Source organism: Mus caroli, chromosome 17 (genome assembly GCF_900094665.2).
Source record: "Mus caroli chromosome 17, CAROLI_EIJ_v1.1, whole genome shotgun sequence".
In the NCBI taxonomy this organism is placed as follows: domain Eukaryota; kingdom Metazoa; phylum Chordata; class Mammalia; order Rodentia; family Muridae; genus Mus; species Mus caroli.
This window is the reverse complement of record NC_034586.1, coordinates 302,569-323,468: the sequence shown is the minus strand read 5'-3', so window position 1 is coordinate 323,468 and position 20,900 is coordinate 302,569. Positions and strand designations below refer to the sequence as shown.

Sequence of the window (20,900 nt, the reverse complement as noted above, 5' to 3'; positions counted from 1 at the left end):
TCTGTATAGCCCTGACTGTCCTGGAGCTCACTTTGTAGACCAGGCTGGCCTCGAACTCAGAAATCTGCCTGCCTCTGCCTCCCAAGTGCTGGGATCAAAGGTGTGCGCTACCACGCCTGGCTCTTGTGGCATAATTTTCAGGAGATTTTTTTTTTTAATGAGTGGACTTAAATATAAAGTAATGTCATGTTGGGAAGGCCTCCTTATCTGAAATCAGTGACTGGCTTCCTTCCAAATGTCCTTGGACTTGATGACTGAGGTCCAGCAACAGCCTCTGATTGCCAGTTCCCTTGGACCTTCAGCCAGCTCTATGCTTCCAAGAACAGTTGGACCAGCTTCAGACCCAGGCCTGTGGGAGAGCCAAGGCAATTTTAGTGTGGAATCCGGATGCTATGGGCTCAAGGCCATGCTGTCTGTCCCACATAGAGACAGTAATGGGGGTCTTGGAGGGTAGTGGGGCAGGATTTAGATGAGAGCAAGAAGCTGGAGTCCTGAAGCTGCTGGTGTCCTTGTAAGAAGAGAAAGAAACTAGGGCTCTCTTCCTCCCTGCTGTGTAAGGACAGAACCGTTAGCAACAAGGAACAGCCCTACCCAGAGCCTCTCACCACCGTGGCCATGACGTTCCAACCTGGGGAACTATGAACTATGAGTCTATCTTTTAGCCACCCCATAAGTCGTAGCATTCGGTTACACCCTTACCCTTACCCCAACCCCAAACGCAGAGACACTGACGTGGAGGGCCAAGACTCTGGATGACTGAAGCAAATAAGAAAGAAAAATCCCACCAGAAATAAGCTGTGCTGGGTCTTCTGTTATAAAGGCTACCTTGGCCGGCTTACCTGAGGTTCTGGCTACTTTCGGATACTAGTTGGAAAAATTCTAGGACCCCCACCCCCACCCCGCACCTAAGCCAGGGTGTTCTCACCTGCAGTTTCCTCTTCTTCCTGGAGAGGCTTCCTGTCCAGTCACTGAAGCGCCGCATTCTGGCTTTGAGGGTGTCTTTCTTAGCTGCATCTTCAGTTAAGGCTTTGGACTTGCGACAGGGGAGAGTAAAGGAACTATAGTGCAGGGGATCCCTGTGATCCACCCTGGAGGGCACATCCACGTCAGACGCAAAGGAGACTCGGTTGTTCAGGCTGACTTGGGAGCTGATGTACTCATTGGAAGAAAGGCAGGTGCCGGAAGGTGAGCGGCACCCCAGGTTGGAATCTTTGTACAATTCCCGGAGGGAGGAGAGGGAAGAGCTTTGGTTGAAAGGCTTTTTGGTGTCACTGGGTGGGAAGCTGCTGGGGAGGCTGGGGTCTGGAGTGCTGGGAGCCAGGAAGGAGCCGTCCACCTCGCTCACCTCCCCAGCGTTGCCCCAGGGGGAGTCATACCAGGATGACTCTGAGCTCAGGGAGCTGCCTTTGCTGGAGCGCAGGTGAGAGTCGGTGGGAGAGGGGCGCTGGCTGGCTGGGGAGCCAGCACCCGAATGCCGCCTGGTTTCCCGCACCGGGCAGGTTTCCGATGCTAAGGTAGGGGAGTATCTCAGCAGCCGTACAGGTCCACTGGGGTCCTCAGAGGGCCCCTTGTGGGGGTTGCCACCGTTGTGGAACTCGACTCTTAAACACCCGTCTAGCTTTCCCAGTGTCTTGATGAGCACCCTGGGGCTCCTGTGGTCCTCGCCTGGAGGGGTGGAGGTGAGGCTTTCCTTTCTCCCATAGCAGGTGAGAAGGTGTCCATTGGAGGTGACGTGGCTTTCCCCTGACTCGCGGCCAACATAGTGGAAGCCATTCTCGGGTAAGAAAGCACCACTGTTGCCCTGGAAATCATTTCCTGGGGCATTTGCTCTGTGCTTAGAGACTTTACATGTGGGTCCACTGAGTCTGGTGGCATAAGGCTGGTGATTCTTAAAGTGAGAAAGGCAGCTTCTGGCTAGGGACCTGGACTTGTAGCCTGTTCCGCTGCTCCCATGAGTCCAACCATGCAAGGACTTCTCATCTTTTGCATGAACGCTGCGTATTTTCAGAGAGCAAGGCTTTTGCTTAGCACCAGTGACAGTATTACTATGATTCTTGGATCCTTGGAAGGTATATTGACTCTCAGAGTTCCCCATTTTAACCAAAATTGAGAACAGTTGTATCAATATGAGCCATGGTCTAAATTACGCTGCAATAAAAGAGGATTTTCTCAATAATAATGGCAATAATAGTAGTAAAATAATGTCTGTCATAATATTAAACAGGTAGAATGGAGAGTGCAGGTCATTTCTTTCCATGCCTGACAAGATTCAAAGGAGAAGTAAGAGCCATGAATTGAATTGTGCAAGGCAACACTGGCCACATAGATACTTGTGTGCTTAGGAATGCTAAGTCATTATCAGTGGCACGCTGTTAAAACTGAAGAGGCAAAAAAGTATCAGCTAAAGGCAGAGACCTCCTTCAGACCCAATGTTGGATATAGATCCTCCAGAGATGCATCAAAGAAATGACATTTTTATTACATAGAAATTATGGGCCTCAGGACACCTCAGATTCCCCCAAATGCTCAAGTTTTTGAGTGCAATCTTTGCGCATGACCCTCATGTGTACTCTTAGAATACACACATAATACTTGACAATAGAAATGCTGTGGATATTGGTGTCGCTTGGTATTTTCCCACTGAATCATTCCTGAATAACTGTTTCTACATGTTCAGCAATGTTATTTTAAAAAATACATCGACAGCTAGGTGAATCTACAGGTGCAGAACCTTTGAGGTCCCTGCTCCCACATGACCACAGCCCCACATACCGTGCTTCATGGGAGTTTTCAAGTAGAAGCTAAAGAAAAGACTAGAAGGTCCAAGAGTATGGGTCTGATTAAAAAGGCTTGGGGAGGAAGTAAAAGCTCTTATTTGGGAGAGAAAAACATTGTTATAAACGTCATCTCCAGCCCTTGTCTAAGACTTGAAGACTCACTTTAGAAGGCAGTGAGAGAAAACCATGCAAATTCATACCAATCACAACTGGGCGATAGAACACAGTACTGGTCTCTTTAAACTTCCTTTAAAATTCCAGTTAGCTCACAGAGTTCATTGGGTAAGCAAAATGCAAATTAAAATCTGCTGGAACCCTTCCACACCCTTTTAATATTGATCAGCACTCATACTTCCTGTCAGGTTGCCAGCTTATTTAGCAGGTTTTCAGATTCTTTGTTCTTGCACATTGTAGCACGTATTCACAAATCGGAAATCAAATGGATGGATAGCTGGTTGGTGGCAGTTATCAGACCCTTTAAAAACCCAGTCTCTGGAGCAAATGAACCCTTTTTTATTAGTCCGTGGGTCATGTAGTTTACGAGAGGCCCACATATCTGAACTGCCCTTACCTGCAGCCTGGCTTTTGCTGGGAGGGAGGTCAATAATGCTCAGCCGGTTTTACGTGATCTTGGGAACTATGCAGATATTTAACAAACATGGGTACGTAAGGCGAGTCCATGAAGTGATCCTGCCAAAAAAAAGAAAGAAAGAGCAAAGAAGAGCGAGTTAGAATGTGACTCAGTTGGTGGACTGTGCATCACCTACAAAGCCCTAGGTGTGACCCTCAGCATGGCTGAAAACCAGGCACTTCAGTACAAGACTATAATGCTAGCACTCAGGAGGTAAAGGCAGGAGGAGCAAGAGTTGAGGGTCATGGGCATACAGTAAGTCTGGGGTAGTGGGCTACATGTCTGAACTAATCGGACCCTATCTCTAAAGTTTAAATAACCTGATGATTTAATATAGGCTATCCAGAAATAAAGTATTAGTGTTCAAAAATCACCTGTCAAAGTCTCTGCTGCCAGGCTGCTGGCCTGGATCCCTGGATGCTGTAAGTTGTTCCCTGACCTCTCCCTGCATACCACGACCTGCAAGCTCCCACCTCATAAATGAAATAATCAAAACAACTTAATAACCTAAAACAAACACTGTCAAGAGAATAAAGGAGACATCTGTGAACTTCTTGGTTGATCAAGACTGTTTGGAGAGCTAAAGGAAGCCAGACTCAGACATTTGGAGTCTGCAGCCGACTTGTCAGTGGCAGGTGAGGATGTTCAAGTGAGTCAGGCTATCTATCAGCACTCCCAGGGAAAAGAACTCTTGGGCTCTGCTGACAAGACACATGGTAGGGATGTGCACTCCTCCCCCAATTCCCCCCCTCTCTTCCCTTGCAGGACAAGAGTAACTTATTGTTCTCTATTGAGCCAAGCAATGAAAACAAAAGGCCAAGGTAAAAGCACAACGGAGAGAGAGTCTTAAGTGGAGGCTGATCTCACCCACCCAAGCACCAGGCTCCACTTTCCCTCAAGCCTGTATTGATGGGGATCAGAGGTCAACCTCAGGAGGACAAGGTGGCCCTCTAAGGGGGAGGGGAGGGGTCTGAGATGGGGAATGCCACCTGGTGGCATTCTGCCTGACACAAAGCCCTTATTTTCTCACAGACAAAGAGAAGAAGGACCTGGAGTGACTTTTGCAGTTCCCCCAGTCTATTCTGTAATTATAACAAAGCATGCCTAACATGATCAATCACCTTCCCCATTTTTGGCTCAGCAACATTAAGAATTGTCAGACTGTCATTGTTACCATCCATGTCTACAATCCTTTTCTCACTGCAGGACCGGAACTCTGTAGCCCACTGAGCAGTCAGGCCTTGGTCTTCACTCCCTCTCCTGATGCCCAAGACATTACTAATTAAAGGGAGGAAGGAAGGAAGGGAGAGAGGGAGGAAAGTAGGGAGGGAAGGAGACGGACAGAGGGGTGGAGGCAGGGAGGGGTGTAGGAAAGAATGAATGAACAAAAGAAAGGAAGGAAAGAGAAAGAAAGGGGAAAGAAGAGAAGAAAGAGAAGAAAGAAAAGAAGAGAAGAGAAGAGAAGAGAAGAGAAGAGAAGAGAAGAGAAGAGAAGATTTTAATTTCAATAAGATGAGGTTTCATGTGTCTTGGGCTAGTCTTGAATTCTACAAGGATGATCTTAAACCTCTTGTCCTCCTGCTTCCACTACCCAAAGGCTGGGTTTACAGGAATGTGTCTATAATGTACCAGTTTATGCAATGCTAAGATCAAACCCAGGCCTTTCAGCAAGCTAGGCAAATACTCTATCGATTTAGCTCTGTGTCCAGGCACTTAATTATTTTTATTATTGTGATAATTTGAGAAATATACCAGAAGACCCTATCTTTCACTAACCCTTTGCCTCACTAAAAGCCTGAACTGTGGGCTCACAAGAAGCACTCTGGAAACACCTATGGGATGGATGAAGACAACTCCAAGCTTAGAAGACTGATTTTGACACAGACCAAAAGCAAGAATTCTCCCTACCGGCTATGTTCAAAAAACAGACATAGACAGGATATTGCAGAAAGGAGGATAAAGGAAGCCAGAAGCAGTACACATGCTAATAGAGGCAAATGCTGGACAGCTGTTCAGTGCATCTGGCCAACGCCAGCTGCTCAACACACCTGGTCAACCCCACCCACTGGAGAAAGAAACAGCTTTAAAAAAAACAGCAGCAGCAAGAGCATATTCAACATCTATGAGCCATTCATTGGCAGACAGGGTAGCCTCTGAGAGACACGATGTAACTATTGTCCTGATGACTTTGACAAAGACCTTTACTTATCATGCTTCAGTTATGGTTTTTGCCAAAAAAGAAGAGAATATATAAGTCAAAGTTTTAGCTAGCAACCTCTGCTCCCCAACTCTTTTACAAAGGCAAACTTATAGTGTTCAAGTTTTAAAACTCTTTTGGTAGAAAAGAGACTGTTTTATTATAAAAAAAATAATAAAACAGTTTTTTAAAAGGTTCTATAAACTTAAAAAATAAATACAATTAGAGGCCTAGTACTTAAAAATAGCAAAAATATCTTTTAGATTATATTAAATCACAATAGTATACATGAAGGTGTAAGCTGCAATAATACTCACTAGGTACCTGAGACACAGTTAGGCCTACAGTTCATAGTAACATATTATAGGTGAAGGCTCTGTGAAACACAAAGACCATTAAAACAGTTTATATAGCAAAGGCTGGATGCCATGCACAAAGGTTTATATAATTATCTTCATTTAGTAGATAACAATAATATTCAGATTTTTTTAATTAGTTACAATTCCAAGGATGTTAAAAAGGAATCCTTCTCTTTCATCTTGTCCCCAGTCATAGGAATTTATCAGGCAACATTTGAAGCTAAAAGCACAAACAAGAATGGAAGGGGCTCTCTGGTTTTCAAATGATGATCAATTACCATATTAAAAATGTCAACCAATATGCACAACTTAATAGGCAGGGCCATTAACATTTCACCAAAATACCACAAAAACAGTCTCTAGGCCACACTCTGAAATTCTTCTCCACTGAAACCTCTTGGGCTAAGTCTTCACATCTCAGATCATACTCAGCAACAAAGTCTTCCACATTCCTACTGGGATGGCCCAAGCATTCCACTGCTTTCCAAAGTCCCCAAATCCACATTCCTCCAAACAAAAGCATTAGCATTGTCAGGCCTATCACAGCAATACCCTAGTCCCTGGGACCAACTTCTGTCTTAGTTAGGGTTTTACTGCTATAAAAAGACACCATGGACAAGGCAAGTCTTATAAAGGACATTTATTTGGGGCTGGCTTACAGGTTTAGAGGTTCAGTGCATTATCATCAAGGCAGGAACATGGAAGCATCCAGCAGGCATGGTGTAGGAGGAGCTGTGAGTTCTACATCTTCATCTGAAGGCTGATAGGAGAATATTGTCTTCCAGTCAGCTAGGGTGAGGGTTTTAAAGCCTATGCCCACAGTGACACACCTGCTCCAACAGGGCCACACCTTCTAATAGTGCCACTCTCAGGGCTGAGCATATACAAACCATCACACCTGGGGGAAATTTAAGATTTACCTAGTCATCATTTGCCTTCAGAATGAGGTACACTGATGGCTAAAGTCCCTTCTCTCAAAGGAGTGCAGGATTTAGAACAGGAAACAAGACAAAGAAACAAAACAAAACTTGGACCTGGGGCTGAATTGAGCGAGATGGAGTGAAGGAAGAAGCCAGCAGGTAGGCAGATGGGGCTAAGGAACTAGCTATAAGAAGGGTGGAGACTGAATGATGGGGCAAGCAGAGCTAGGGTCACTGTTGGTATCAGCACCTCCAAAACCAAGGCAACAGCCACCATATTCCCAGAATCCACTTGGCTCATCTCCCACCTTTACCTGTGTTATGTCATCACCCATATGTAAAGAACACCCCCCCCCAATCTCTCTCTCCCTCTCTCTTCCCTGCTTCTCTTTCCGAAGCCACCTTGCCCCTCTCTCCCAATAAACCTCACATGGAACTGTTTGGCCTGGTGTGGTCCTTCTGAAGCTGCTTGGCATTTAAGATCATAAGTCAGGATCTCTGAACAAAGGCAGATTTCTCCTTGAGTGAGACAGTAAAACCCGATGTCTCCCACAAAGACCAGCAGGCTCCATAGTTTCATAGAGATTAGAAGGCTGAGCTAGGCTCCCCATAGTCGGTGGTGAATCTCTCAGCCAGAGCCAAGAGCCAGATAAGATAGAGGGTCATCGTCATTGGCCACCGTGAGGTCTGCTGACATCTTTTCATTTTGATCAGGCCCCAGAGATGTTGCAGCCACTCAGAAAACAATGATCAGAATTTGGTCTGGTTTGTGTCAGAGAACTTGAGTGACAACTTAACTTGTATCTGGCATGGCACATAGGACGTTGGGGGAAGGGACTTATCCTTTATGGATTTTGTTTTTCCCCATTTGCAAAGTAAAAATAAGATTATCTGGCACAGAGGGAGAGTCAGGTATGGAAATTTATATGAAAATACCTAAAAAATATGAATACCATCAGCTGTAAACTATTAATTTTTTGTAGTGTGATGTCAAATATTTTGTGATCTATCTTTTTGGATCTGCCATTGATTATGAGCCATTGAACATTATCTATATTTACATACAAATTTATAATTTTCTAAATGGTACTATTAGTATGTCTGATTTTTGTCAATACCACTCCACAAAATCACAGCAGATAAAATGTAATTTACAATAGGTATCAAATGCCCAAGAATACAGTGCCCTAAGCCAAGCACTTGAATAATTAGATCCTTGTGATTGCAAAGATGAAAGAGTAATTCAGTAACACACTGAACAACTATTAATGCCTTAAACTATTAATGTCTTATGGAGACTGTAGGCCTTAGAGACAGATAAGTATCAGAGAAGTCAGAGACATCACTCAACATCAGATAACATACCAGCTCCCCACAAGTCAGTATCTAGTCCAGTGTGTCCACAGTGAGAGGCTAAGGAAACCAGTCTTAACGTCTTACTTTCCACATGTGACTGCAGAGCCACAGGAAAGGGACATATTTGTGTAAAATAACACTATTCAGCTCTATAAGGGATCCAGACTTAAACTCTGTCAGTATCACCCAAACCCCATTTTGTCAATGAATCACAGTTGGAATGCAAGAACTGAATACCAGGACTTGAGAGAATGAATCTCTAATTCTAAAACTACTGAACTCACTCTGGTAAAAAGGCAGGCAAAAGACCATCTGGTCTCTGCAGGAATTTGTAATCTTTACAGAGTGGGCAGGAAGCAAGCTGCTGCCCCAGGCCTCTATGCTAAGAACCTCTGTGGAGTTCCACCAGTTTTCTTTCAATGCATGGGGGCCAATTAACAGATGAAAGAAATCAGTCACTGGCATTTAGTACTGAATGCCCCAGGAGCCTGAGCTCAGTGGACAAGCATGGCTGACATTCAACAGGGGGAAAGTCATAAATTCCAAAAGGACAATGGCCAAGCTCTGGGGCATACTTCACCACCTTAGTTAATCCCATTTATCACTTGAGGGGTGGTCTCAGAACTCACACCTGCCTTGTAAGAAACCCTAACACCAGCAAGCATTGCACACAGAACTGCTGTTCAAACTAGGGTCTCAGCCCATTCGTGGGTCAACAAGACCCCATAAACGAGTCAACCCCAGCAAAGAGTAGAGAGGAAATAAGATTAGAAGAACAAACAATGCTAGAGTGTGTAAAGGTAAAACCACTGCTTGAAACAATGTGTCTGGGTGCTTGTTTGTATACTGGGTTGTGATGTATAGGTGTGTCTTTTTGACTGGTGATTCCAAACACCTTTTTAAAAACTGTCATTAACCTAGTATTTTCATCAGAACGGTACATACATTTGTTATAATGTAGTATCTGAAGAATTATCAAAACAACAACAACAAACAAAGAGGAATTATTCTATCCATGATTTCAGAGGGTCTATGTCACTTGGCTATGTGTTTTTGGGTTTGTAGCCATGGAGTTCACCATGGTGATAGGAGCTGGTGTCTACCAGGCTCTTCTGATGTATGGTGGCCAGCAAAGAACACTTGGAGAAGGGGCTATGGTAAGACATTAGCCCTATAAGAATGCATCCCAAGTGACTGGGCAGAGAGAGAGAAAATCCTATAATCACTCAGTAATCTATTTAAATGAGGCCAGAATCCCCATGATCTGTCCCTAAACTCCTACATATCCCTTAATTAAGTTGACAATCATGAATAATTGTCCCATGGTATTACTAAGAAGACTTAAGGTCAACCAAAGTAAGCACTCTCCAAAAACTCAGAAAATCATCATCCAAAACAAACACCTGGGCTACGGACTCAGAGCCAGACAAGAAAGGGACCATCAATCATTGAGAGTTCTACACGGTAAGCCTATAGCTCTCATTCCTTTGTATTCTAACTTCTGAGAAACTGTAAATGCATATTCAAATTCTTAAGAATTTGGTAAAGCCTTGTAAGGAAGGGACTCAAGAGGATGGGTGGGATTCTGACAGCTAAGGAAAGGAAGGATGGAAAGAATGGAAAGGATGACAGGGAACTGGAGAATAGCAAGTCCAAACACTGGGGAGTCTGTGTGTCCTGGGTCCATACATGGCTGAAGCAGCAACTGAGCAAAAAGGAGAAGGACCCAGGCTTGCTTAGTGCCTGAGTGTCCATGACACAGTTGGGGAGGAAAAATCAGCAAATGAGGAAGGAGGAAGGCAAGAGTAAGAGGCAGCTGGGGGAGCCTTAGAGGTCAAGTCACCACCCCAGCCCAGATATATGTGAAGTGACCCATTCAGAGACACTTAGGGTCCCCCCACTGGGTGGCACTGACAGGAAAAGACAGGTTCTTGGTCTTGACAGAAACTTGAGGAACTGGAAAGAACTCAATTGCTCCACTCAGCAAGTCGGTAGGAACGGTTTGGAGACCTCCCAGCTCTCTGACAAAGTGCTTCAAGGAAAGCCAAAGCTGTACAAGGAGATCCCCTCCTCCCAGAGACTGTCAGCCTGTGTGGGATGTGAGGTGGGTTACAAACATGTGCCAGAGAAGAAGCACTGGAGAGCGCACAACTCCAACAGTGCAGAGACCACATCCCACAAATATTGCTGGTATGTGAAATGCCAAGAAAATCGAGTGGCTGGCTACAGCCAAACCATCATGGGAACAGAAAAACATTTCAGGGGTTTGATGACAAAAATCCTTTGAAGCAAAATTACAGAATCCATATAGTTTAGAATGAAATGGCCCCAATAGTGAGAAAGAAAATATCTTCCGTTAAGAAAAGTCAAAATGTGTCTCATAAGTTTTTTAGCCAGGCATTTGAAAGTATCATTTGTTGTTGTTGTTGCTGGTGGTGATGCGTGCCTGCTTGCGTGTATGGATATGTGTCTTTTTGTCTGTACGGAAACACACTTGTCTGTGTGGGTGAGCATGCATGTGTTTTATGTTGTGTGCAAAGGCCAGAGGACCTCAGCTGCTGTACCTCAGACAGCACCGGGCTTCTTTTCATTGAGACAGAGTCTCTCTTTCATTGGCCTAGATCTAGCTGAGTAGGCCAGGTTGATTAGTTAAGGAGTCCTAGGGATCCAGTTATCTCGGCCTCTCCAGCACTGAGATGACCCACACGTACCGCACTGCACTGCTTTTGCTCTTGGTGTTGTTGCTTTTGAACGTGGGTTCTTGAGATTAAACACAGGGCCCACTGCTTAGGAGGCAAGTGCTCCACAGCTGACCTCCCAGATCCTCCACTTCTGTGTGTGTTTGTTGTTTGTTTAATGTGCTAATGTTCTCTCCTGTTTCACCTTTTCTCCTTGGTCTCCTTCAGTATCACTCAAATTTCCCCTACATTCCAGTCCTCTAAGACCTCATGGTGACCAGGGGTGAGCACCACAATCAGATAAATTCTAAATAATGGCTTTCAAATGGCCCTTTCCTCTGCAACTTACGAGTACCAGAATCAAAACTGTCAGCGTGACTTTTAAATAGCCTCTCTATTAACTGTGCTTGAGCCATCCCACAGAAGCAAGCCTGGGTTTCTGCAAGTGGCACCCAAGCTTCACACCATAACACAGGCAGCCTGGGGTCTCGGGCTACAGGGCTGCCGAGGTTGGCTTCTTTGTCTCTGACTGGGGAGACCCACAAATGAGACACACACCTCAGGAAATTGGAAGCAATCACATTTTACAACCAAAATATGCTACAGTGATTCTACCAAGTTATTCTTGGCACAAACCTTTCTGTATCATACACTGTCCCATTTGAACCTAAAAAAATGAACGCGCACACATTTCCCCCACTTCGTGTAAAGAGGTGTGTCCCCCACCCTCATAAACGTGTGACTATTCTACTTTAGCTGACCACATGGCCCTCTACCAGGGTCCACTTATACTCTGTTCTGATCCGAAGGTACCCTTGGGCCCACCGGTAAAAGTCAAACTAGTCATTGATGAAACATCTCTTAACTCATGTGTGTGGTTACACACAAACCTGTTTAGATTTTACCTAACAACTTATTAAAACTTTAGGGGACAAATTGAACGGGACCAGTAGGTCCCGTTAAAGCTTAAACTTTGCTGTTTTAGCTAGGCATGGTAAAACACATCTGTAATCCCAGCACTTGGGAGGTAGAAATAGGAAGGTCAGGAGTTCAAGGTCATCCTCGAGCTTGTTAACAAGGTGGCCTGGGATTCTTGAGACTCTGACTCAAGAGGGAAAAAAAAAGTATTTAACTTAACATTTTTTAATTGCACAGGAATTTAAATGCTTTGGAACTCAAAGTCTACGGGTGCATGGGGGGATGGGACAAATTTAGCAAGTTGTGTGGAAAAGATCCCTGAGAAGTGGGGGCCATGATTAATAACTTGCACAATTACCCCTGCCTCATAGAAAAAGGAACTAAGTCTCCAGGTGTACTGCCCAGTTTTGTGTGTCAACTTGACACAAGCTGGAGTTATCACAGAGAAAGGAACCAACCTTGAGGAGATGTCTCCATGAGATCCAGCTATGGGGCATTTTCTCAATTAGTGATCAAGGGTGGAAGGGCTCATTGTGAGTGGTGCCATCCCTGGGCTGGTAGTCTTGGATTCTAAAAGAAAACAAGCTGAGCAAGCCAGGGAAGCAAGCCAGTAAGTAACATCCCTCCATGGCCTCTGCATCAGCTCCTGCTTTCTGACCTGCTTGAGTTCCAGTCCTGACTTCTTTTGGTGATGAACAGCAACACGGAAGTGTTAGCTGAATAAACCCTTTCCTCCCCAACTGTTTCTTGGTCATGATATTTTGTGCAGGAATAGAAAGTTTGACTAAGACAGGGGTTGAATGGCTAAGTCAAAATCACTAAGAGGTCAAAGGGAAAAAAAGTAGAAATCAAACCAGGATCTTTCTAATCACTTTTAACACTAACTAACTGCTAAGTTTATAGGTTCTAGAATAGCCTAGGAGACCAACCTTAGTGCATGTCTCTGAGAGGTCGGCTGGATTAGGTTTAACTGACGTGGAAGGACTCACTTTAACTGCTATTGGAAGGATGAACAATAAGGCCAGCTGGACAACAGAATTCACCGCTCTCTGCTTCCTGACTGCAGTACCAGTGACCAGCTGCTTCATGCTCCTGCTGCCCTAGAGTTCCCTACCTACTACAATGGACCATGGTCAAACTGTGAGCCAGGTAAACCCTTTCTTCCTTAAGTTGCTTGTATGGGATGTGTTGTCATAGCAACAAAACAAGTCATTAACATAGTGCTGCATTGAAACAGTTTAAAATTCTACTCCATCTGTTTTTTTTTTTTTTTTTTAAATCTGAAATTACTCCACATCTTCTTTAAAATGTGCATTTAACTTCGAGGTTCCTCTTTCAGAGTGGATGTGATCTCTGTCCCTTCCCTAAAGGAAACATTAGTTAGAACATTAGAACCATGAGGGTCCCCAAAGAGCATTCCAACTGACAGAAAGTGCAAAACCCAGAGGAGATGGGAGATGGGTGGGTATGTGAGTGTGTCTGGGGCCGAGGGTCTGAGGAGCAGTGCAGCAGAAGTAATGAGGGATGAGGAGACTAGGGTACAGCCAGGAGAGACATCCAAAGGACTGGGGCTTTTAACATTGACACTGGGGGTTGCTACAGAGGAATCTACATGGGGCAAACGGTGATCTGCATGGCTGCCTTATGCACCTGGATTGCCAAGGAAAGCAGAGGCAGACAGATGTGCTAGGCCAGTGCCACGATTCATGTGAGAGAGGTTAGGGCTCAACTGAGGGGGGACTGAGGAGTGGGCAGACACTGAACACAGTAAGAGAAGAGCCCAGAGGAACCTCCATGGAGAGAAGTGTGCAGCAAGAGATGCTACGGCAACTCTAAGATTCTCAGTCTAAGTAACTGAAGGGAAAGGCCAGGTAGAGTAGAACAGGCTAGGAGAAGATGCTATGGCTTTGGTCTCAAATACCCTGAGTATTTGAGTGTGGATCTGTAATCCCAGCACTCATGAGGCAGAGGCAGGAGAATCAAGAGCTAGAGGTCAGCCCGCAACACAGAGACAGACACAATCTAAAATTTAAGATCCCCTCAAGGCCAGTAGATTAAGCTGCCAGCTTGAGGCAGGCACATCTGGAAAGAGATGAAACTGAAGAGACAGGGCTTAGTAGGAGGCATGTGCCCTTAAGGGGGATACTGGGACCCCAAGCTCTTCCTCTGTTTTCTTCCTGGTTGCCACAAGGCAGGCTATCTGTCATGATATACTTCTGCCTCATCGCAGGCCCCCAAACGACAGCCAAACAGACTTAAGCTGTTTAAGTCATGACCCACAAATACCTGTCCTCTGTGACAATCCATTTTCTCAGGATCTTGTCACAGCAGAAGAAAGTTAACGTGAAAGACTGGGGATTCAATGCTAGAAAAGCCAGGTCCACCGGACATTGACATGACAGTGTTAGGCAGGTAATTGGATACTTGAGTCTGCAGTCAAGCAAGGTAAGCTAGCTGCACAGACATGCCCTCCTCCCTGTGAAGGAAGAAGGCATTTAAATGCAGACTGCATGCCAAAGGAAGCCAAGGACCTCCAACACTGGTGATGGAGGCACCGCTGCCTCTGTGGGCTTCCTGCTCGTCCATCTGTTAAGTGCCTTTCCACCTGCTAATGGTAGCCCCAGAGAGCCTGGAAGCAGTGTGTTCTCACTCCAGGAGTGTTTCTTTCCACCATTTTCCATCTTATGGACTTTAGCACTGAGCTTACCCCGCCTGCCTCCTCCCTTCCTGCTCCATCCTGGAAACCCTACTCCATCATGAGTACAAGCCAGGGACGTGTGTCATGCCCAGCACACAAGCTGGATGAGAACTATTCCCCAGGATTGACCTAAAGATACCCAGGATTGCTCAGCCTTCAGCGAAGCCCTGAGAACTCCATGCTCTTGGATGCCACCTCTAACAAGAGCCACATCCCTTTGCTGGAGTGTAAGTGATAACCCGGTCCACCACTTCATAGGTAAACTTTGTCTGTCTCCAAGTACCTAGTAATACCTCAGGCCATCGCTGTGTTTGTTAGCCCTTCCCATAATGCATCTGCCAGGGCAAGGACTAACCAGAACCTAAGCACTCTGTCAGAATGAGACCTCAGAGCATGGGCAGAAGTCAGTCGTGTAACTACAAACCAAAGGCACCAAGAGTTAGCGGCCTCCGCCAGATGCTAAAATAATCAAGGAAGGCTTCTTTCCAGCATCTCAGAGGCCGTATGGCCCTGCTGTATTATGACCCTAGACTTCTGGTCTCCAGAGTTTATAAGAGCCTTGAAGTCTTAAATTCACCCTGGAGAAATGCAACTAATATACATCCTGATGCTGGCTCATACCGCAGGGCGCTCTTTCAAATAAAGCTTGACAATTTTGTCCCCTCCAAAATTCATGTTGAAATCTCACTTGCCAATATCCGGTATTGTGGGAAATGGGACCTAGAAATTACATCATTCAGGCCCTAGAGCTCGTCTTTCTGGATTGTCTGAATTCTTGAAGATATGAGGGTTTTCTTACTACAGCAAAACTGAATCTGTTTCTGTGAGAAAAACCTGCTCAACAGCAAGGCTGCCTACAGTCTGTCTTCTTGTGTCATCCCTTAGATTTCTTGGAACTTAAAAACACTGAGCAAAACTAAATCTGTGTTCTTTATGGATTGAGGGGCAAAGAATGTAACAATGCAAAGAAAGAAAAAGCTCGCCTCTTAATTAAAGACTAAGAGGGAATTGACTGGTACAAGAATGCCAGTCACTGGTGCCTTATCGAGTAGGCTGAGCTAAGCCCGGCAAGCCGGAAGTTCTCTGTAGCAACAGTACCAAGATGAGGAGGTCATGGTTTAAGTGGAGCTTTGAGCTGTATTAAACAATAACAAGGCAAAAGTCCTCCCTCTACATAGATGCTTAAATCTGTCTGAGCTGATAAGATTTGTAAAGAGATGGAAAGAAGGTGACAGAGCAGGAAAAGAAAAGGAAAGAAGGTGACAGAGCACAAAAAAAGAGGAAAGATGGTGACAGAACAGGAAAAGAAAAGGAAAGACGGTGACAGAGCAGGAAAAGAAGAGGACAGTAGCAAAGACAGAGGTGGATCTATGCGCACATGTGAAATATGTACATGTACATACACACATGTACATATGGATCTTTATTAACTTACTTAGTAATGGTATACAGATATAGATATACCAAAGTATTCCCAATTTTTAAATACTGTGAGAATAGAATTAACAAGATATCTGGAGACCCATCTCAGCTTCCCTCTAAGGATACCCTAACTCCTTCTATTTCTCTAGGCAAATAACTCTCCCTGTCATTTTGGACATACTACTTCAAGGCTGTGGATTTTCAGTGCTCTAAGATTCATTCTTCAGCTCTGTTTCCTCAGATATGGACTTTAAAGAGCTAGGGAAGCCAGGCTCTGGTCAACACTAACTTCATCCACACCTTTAATTCTGGCACCCAGAAAGTAGAGGCAGAGCTTGGGGCCAGCCTGGACTACCTAGTAAAGTTCAGAATAGCCAGGGCTACATAGAAGATCCTGTCTCGAAAAAAAAAACAAATGAAATAACAAGATCCAGAAATAGAAAGGGGGTGGGGGCTTAGAGGAACACCATAAATCAGATTCTGGGACACAGTTGAATCTTCCCAATAAATGTTAACTGTTTTAAGAAAAGCTGGAAAGTGTGTGTGTGTGTGTGTGTGTATCAGCAGTACAGCACCTGCCTGCTATGCAAGACATCCTAGATTCTAACCCCAGAACTACAAAAAAAAAAAAAAAAATACAACTATACCAAGACAGAATTCTCCGGAATCTATAACTCACTAAGCAAGACTGAGTAATACAGAGGAGTGGCCACCACTGCTACTCCAATGCAGTTATCAGCTCCATGGATTTCATACGCTCACTACTTTTATTTTCCTCAGTAGTGATGATTTCCTTCAATCTGTTCTATCCAAAGCCCATACCTCTCTCACAAGACCATCACTTTCTTGGCCTGTATCTAAGACACTCTTCGCTCCAACAGAGAAAGATGCTTTTTCTCTAAAAGTAAAAATATGTCCAAAATGACCTCGGCTCTGAATGTTTGTGAATGGGAAATGATTTTCTAAGACATCTAGCAATTGAGGCACAAGATCACACTAACTTCGGTTCTTATCACCATGTAAGTGACTTCTACAGAGCAGAGCAAACCTGGACGTCTACACAGATCTGAGAAAGTGCCTGGGTTACTTAAGGAGTATAATTCGGGGTTCATTTATTCTTTCCATATTTATGTCTCAAAGGAGCTGTGGAGACCTCGTACTAACTGCAGAGTGAGTGGGGCACAAACTCAGTCCATCAAGAAGCATCTTCTGTCTGATGGAGTATGAGGGGGGTCACATTGGAAGGACAATCTCGTCCCAAGGACCCTGAGCCTCCCCCTTGACTATGCCCCCCAAGTATGGCCTGAGAAGGCTTTGCAACCAGTATTGGTGGTTTAGTCTGAATGTATTCGTAACACCATCTAAGCTGGTGTTGTGAGCCTGAGTCACCGGGTTCTGCATCAGCCTGTGAGCCCATGAAAACAAAAAACTAGTGCCAAGTGTCCAACTCAGCAGAGAGAGAGAGAGGCCGAGAATTGCCACTCTGAACTGTCCCCTCTCACTCTGTCCCAGCAACACTTCTGAATTTAAAAGGAATCAACAATATGACCCGTTATTCTGTGGGTAGAACTGACCTGAACTTCACCCGGACGCCTCCACCCTCCCAAAGACGTTTCTATAAAGGACAGGATGGACTGAGGGTACCCACCACACCCATGGGGAGACATCTTCCTACAGCTAAAAATGAACTTTCACTGCACGATCCCAGTTGCCATAGCATCTTCATAGTGAAAGGAAACAGATTTCCAGAATCCCTAGCCCTGACTTAAGGCCACAGTGAAAGGCTAAAACACACCAGGAAACCCTCTAGCAGCCATGCAGACGATCCCTTACTCTCCAGATAGCCTATAAATACACTTCCAAGTTATGACTTCAAAAGACCTTCCTATTTTCACTCTCTCCACCCACCAATTTTCTGAGAATTACATGCTGGGCCAAATGAATGACCGACCAAGCAAGAGGGACCCAGTCTAGGGTTTCTCTCTCCTGCTGTCGGCACACGCCCTCAGTTGGGACAGCTTGTGCTTGGAGTTCAGGCTCTAATGAATGTCACCGCCCAGATCCCTCAGTCTGCTTAAACTGAGGGCCTCTTACCCAGAGCTACAATGTTTCTCCTCACCCACCCCCTCCCCAAAAGCTCAAGACAAGCCTAAGGACAAATAACAGTGAACAGCAAATTAGAAGGCAGAAAATAAACCCTTACTCGGCTATAAGCTGCATTTGGTAGAATAACCAGGAAACAATAAATATACAATCTCAGTCACATATCAATTTCCCATTCCACCCTGAAAGAAATTGACCAGAAAGCTAAGCACCAGTCACTCACATTTTAACAGGATCAGACTGAGACATGGCACTTTCTTCAGGTAGCTTGGGGGGTGGGGGGTGGGGCGGACGGTCCATATGAATCAGCCTGGAGAATTTTCAATTCATAAAGTATTCTAAAACAACTGTAATACATCACCTCAAGGCGTTTGAAATCACATATACACTAAACTTTGAGATAATAATTCCATTCTGTTCAGTAACTCGTGCTGAGGATAAACTAACACGAGACAAAGCCCCAAGGACATGCTGCCGAGGAAAGCTTTCAGAAAACCTATCTTCCCAGATAAACTAAGTCTCAACCCACAAGGACAGACATTTTTATTACCTTACCTTGCTCAGAACGGTGGCTTTGGCCAGTTGTTCTCAGGAGCTTTTGTTTAACAAAGTTTCACCCAGCTAGAAGCTATGTTCTGTCTTCCTTTTGCCCTACTGAGCCAGGAAATGGTGTCTAACACTTCGACTGCTCAGCCGTTGAGAGCTAAAAACGGATCCTGTGCAATGCTGGATATATTTCTGTCTGCTCGTTACACACCCTCATCATGTTCAATTTTTTCCATTGATGGAACGCTATGAGGCAGACTTAACCAAAAAGCGGTTTTTCCATGGGCTGCCTGGAGTGATTACCCGGGACAGCCTGCCACCGTGCTTGCCTCAGAGACACGGAGGCTGCCCATGACTAGGCTCTTGTTGGGCCAGCAATCCACCATGACCACCGAAGTTCCATAGGAGTCTGGCTCCAAGGGTTACAGAATAAAGCCCTACTCACCAGGGCTGCCCTGGCATCATTTATAAAGCCCTGTAGCACTGAGAATACACACCTATCATCCTTGTGTTTGGGGAAGCAGTCAAAACCACAGATGGAATGTTATGGTCAGAAGAACAGCCCCAGGAAATGCTGCCATGATTTGCAGAATATCGGGTATACCCTCATTCTGTGTTCCTTGTTGGAATCGGGCTTCCCACCCCCCTTAAGTTAGCACAGCAGAGTCTTACACTCAAAGTCCTTGGAAACTAAATGCGGAGCCATTTTATCCAGAGTATGTGTTACATTACTGTAAATTAAGGCTATACAACAGAGGCAGAGTATTTTGAAGTCTCACTGTAACCATTGATGAAAGACGTTAAAAATAAAAATATACAAAATTTTTTCCAAGTCATTTTTTACAAAGATTTTTTATTTACTATGGATACAGTGTTCTGCCCGTATGTATACCTGCATACCAGAAGAAGAAACCAGATCCCATTACACATGGTTGTGAGCCACCATGTGGTTGCTGGGAATTGAACTCAGGACCTCTAGAAAAGCAGTCAGTGCTCTTAACCTCTGAGCCATCTCTCCAGCCCCTAGGTTATTTCTATACTAGATTTTTGTTGTTGTTGTTGTTGTATGATGAATAGAATCAAATTACATTTCTGTTGTCATGCTTAAATTTCTGTGTCTATATTCCACAGAAGGACCAAAAGTCCTACATTTTCAGATATTATTTATATATATATCTGATATATATATAAATATATAAATTATATATATAAATTATATAAATAATATATATATATATTTATAGGCACACAACCCATCCTGAACATGTGGCAAGAGCTTTATAATGGTAACAGTCTTATTTTTAAAATGTGACAAAAGTCCTTCAGATGGCTCAGTGAATTAACTTTCTTGCTGATACAAACATCATGAACCCTGGAAGCCACATAAAATGGCCAGATACAGTGGGGTACATCTGTAATCCTGGTACTTCTACATTGAGACAGGAAGGAATCTCCGGAAAGCTCTCAAGCTGCAGTACCCAGCACCTACCTCAGCAAGGTAGAAGTACAAACTGACACCGATATCTGTCACTGACCATACACACACTGTGGCATAAGTGCACATATCCAATATTTTTCTTAAAAAGTGAACTGAGTTAAATATGCCATTGGTGAGTTATTAAGGACCAGATTCTACTATAGTTAGATAAACTTGTAATTCCCTATTTGGATTTTGAGACATATCTTGTTGACATGTATACATTCACACATATGAACCCACATTGAGAACAATATTTTACATAGTGTGACACACACTTGAGATGCTTCATGACCTCAATTGGAAAAAAAAAAAAACTGCAGAAAGGCATCAGTCTAACATTTACAAAGCAAATAGAACTGCCACATTTTTTTTTAATTAACACAGAGCCAAAAACTTTTAATGCCAATGAAGTGGGTCTAAAAGTCACTCAACTCATCCCCACAGGGTACAGATTTAAACATAGATGCCTTAGCCTAACATGATGACCTATGCCTGCATGTTCCTAGCACCTGGGAGGCTGAGGTAAAAAATGTTGTCAGGAGCTGAAAGGTAGCCTGGGCTACAGAGTGTGATTCTATCTCAAAGATAAATGAAGCCGAGGTCAAAATGAAGTCACAGGGTGACAGAGCTGGTCACACCCCCAAAGTAACTACATCCTCTGGCTGAATAAGACGGTTGCCATGGAAGCCAACTCACAGGGTTGCCATGGAAGCCAAGCACAGAACACAAAACTTGGGAATTCCCCAAAGATGTATTTTTGAAAGGCCCTAGGTAAATACCAAAGGACTAAGAATACTGCCACCCCAATGACCTCC

The 20,900-nt window shown here is 44.4% G+C and overlaps 1 protein-coding gene across 3 annotated transcripts in view; it reads right to left on the bottom strand.

The window, feature by feature from the left end:
- Positions 1–20,900, bottom strand: part of Tiam2 (T cell lymphoma invasion and metastasis 2) — a 191,810-nt gene that overhangs the window by 104,195 nt on the left and 66,715 nt on the right. For 2 of the 3 annotated variants that reach the window (XM_021186122.1, XM_029471057.1), the window contains exons 2-3: positions 3,349–3,467; positions 926–2,148 (exon numbers count right to left, since the gene is read on the bottom strand). In XM_021186122.1, the coding sequence (XP_021041781.1) occupies positions 926–2,095 (1,170 nt within the window). In that variant the 5' untranslated portion in view covers positions 2,096–2,148; positions 3,349–3,467. Of the gene's footprint in view, positions 1–925; positions 2,149–3,348; positions 3,468–18,614; positions 18,754–20,900 lie in introns of those variants that run through there. The other variant, XM_021186121.1, reaches the window with a different exon arrangement.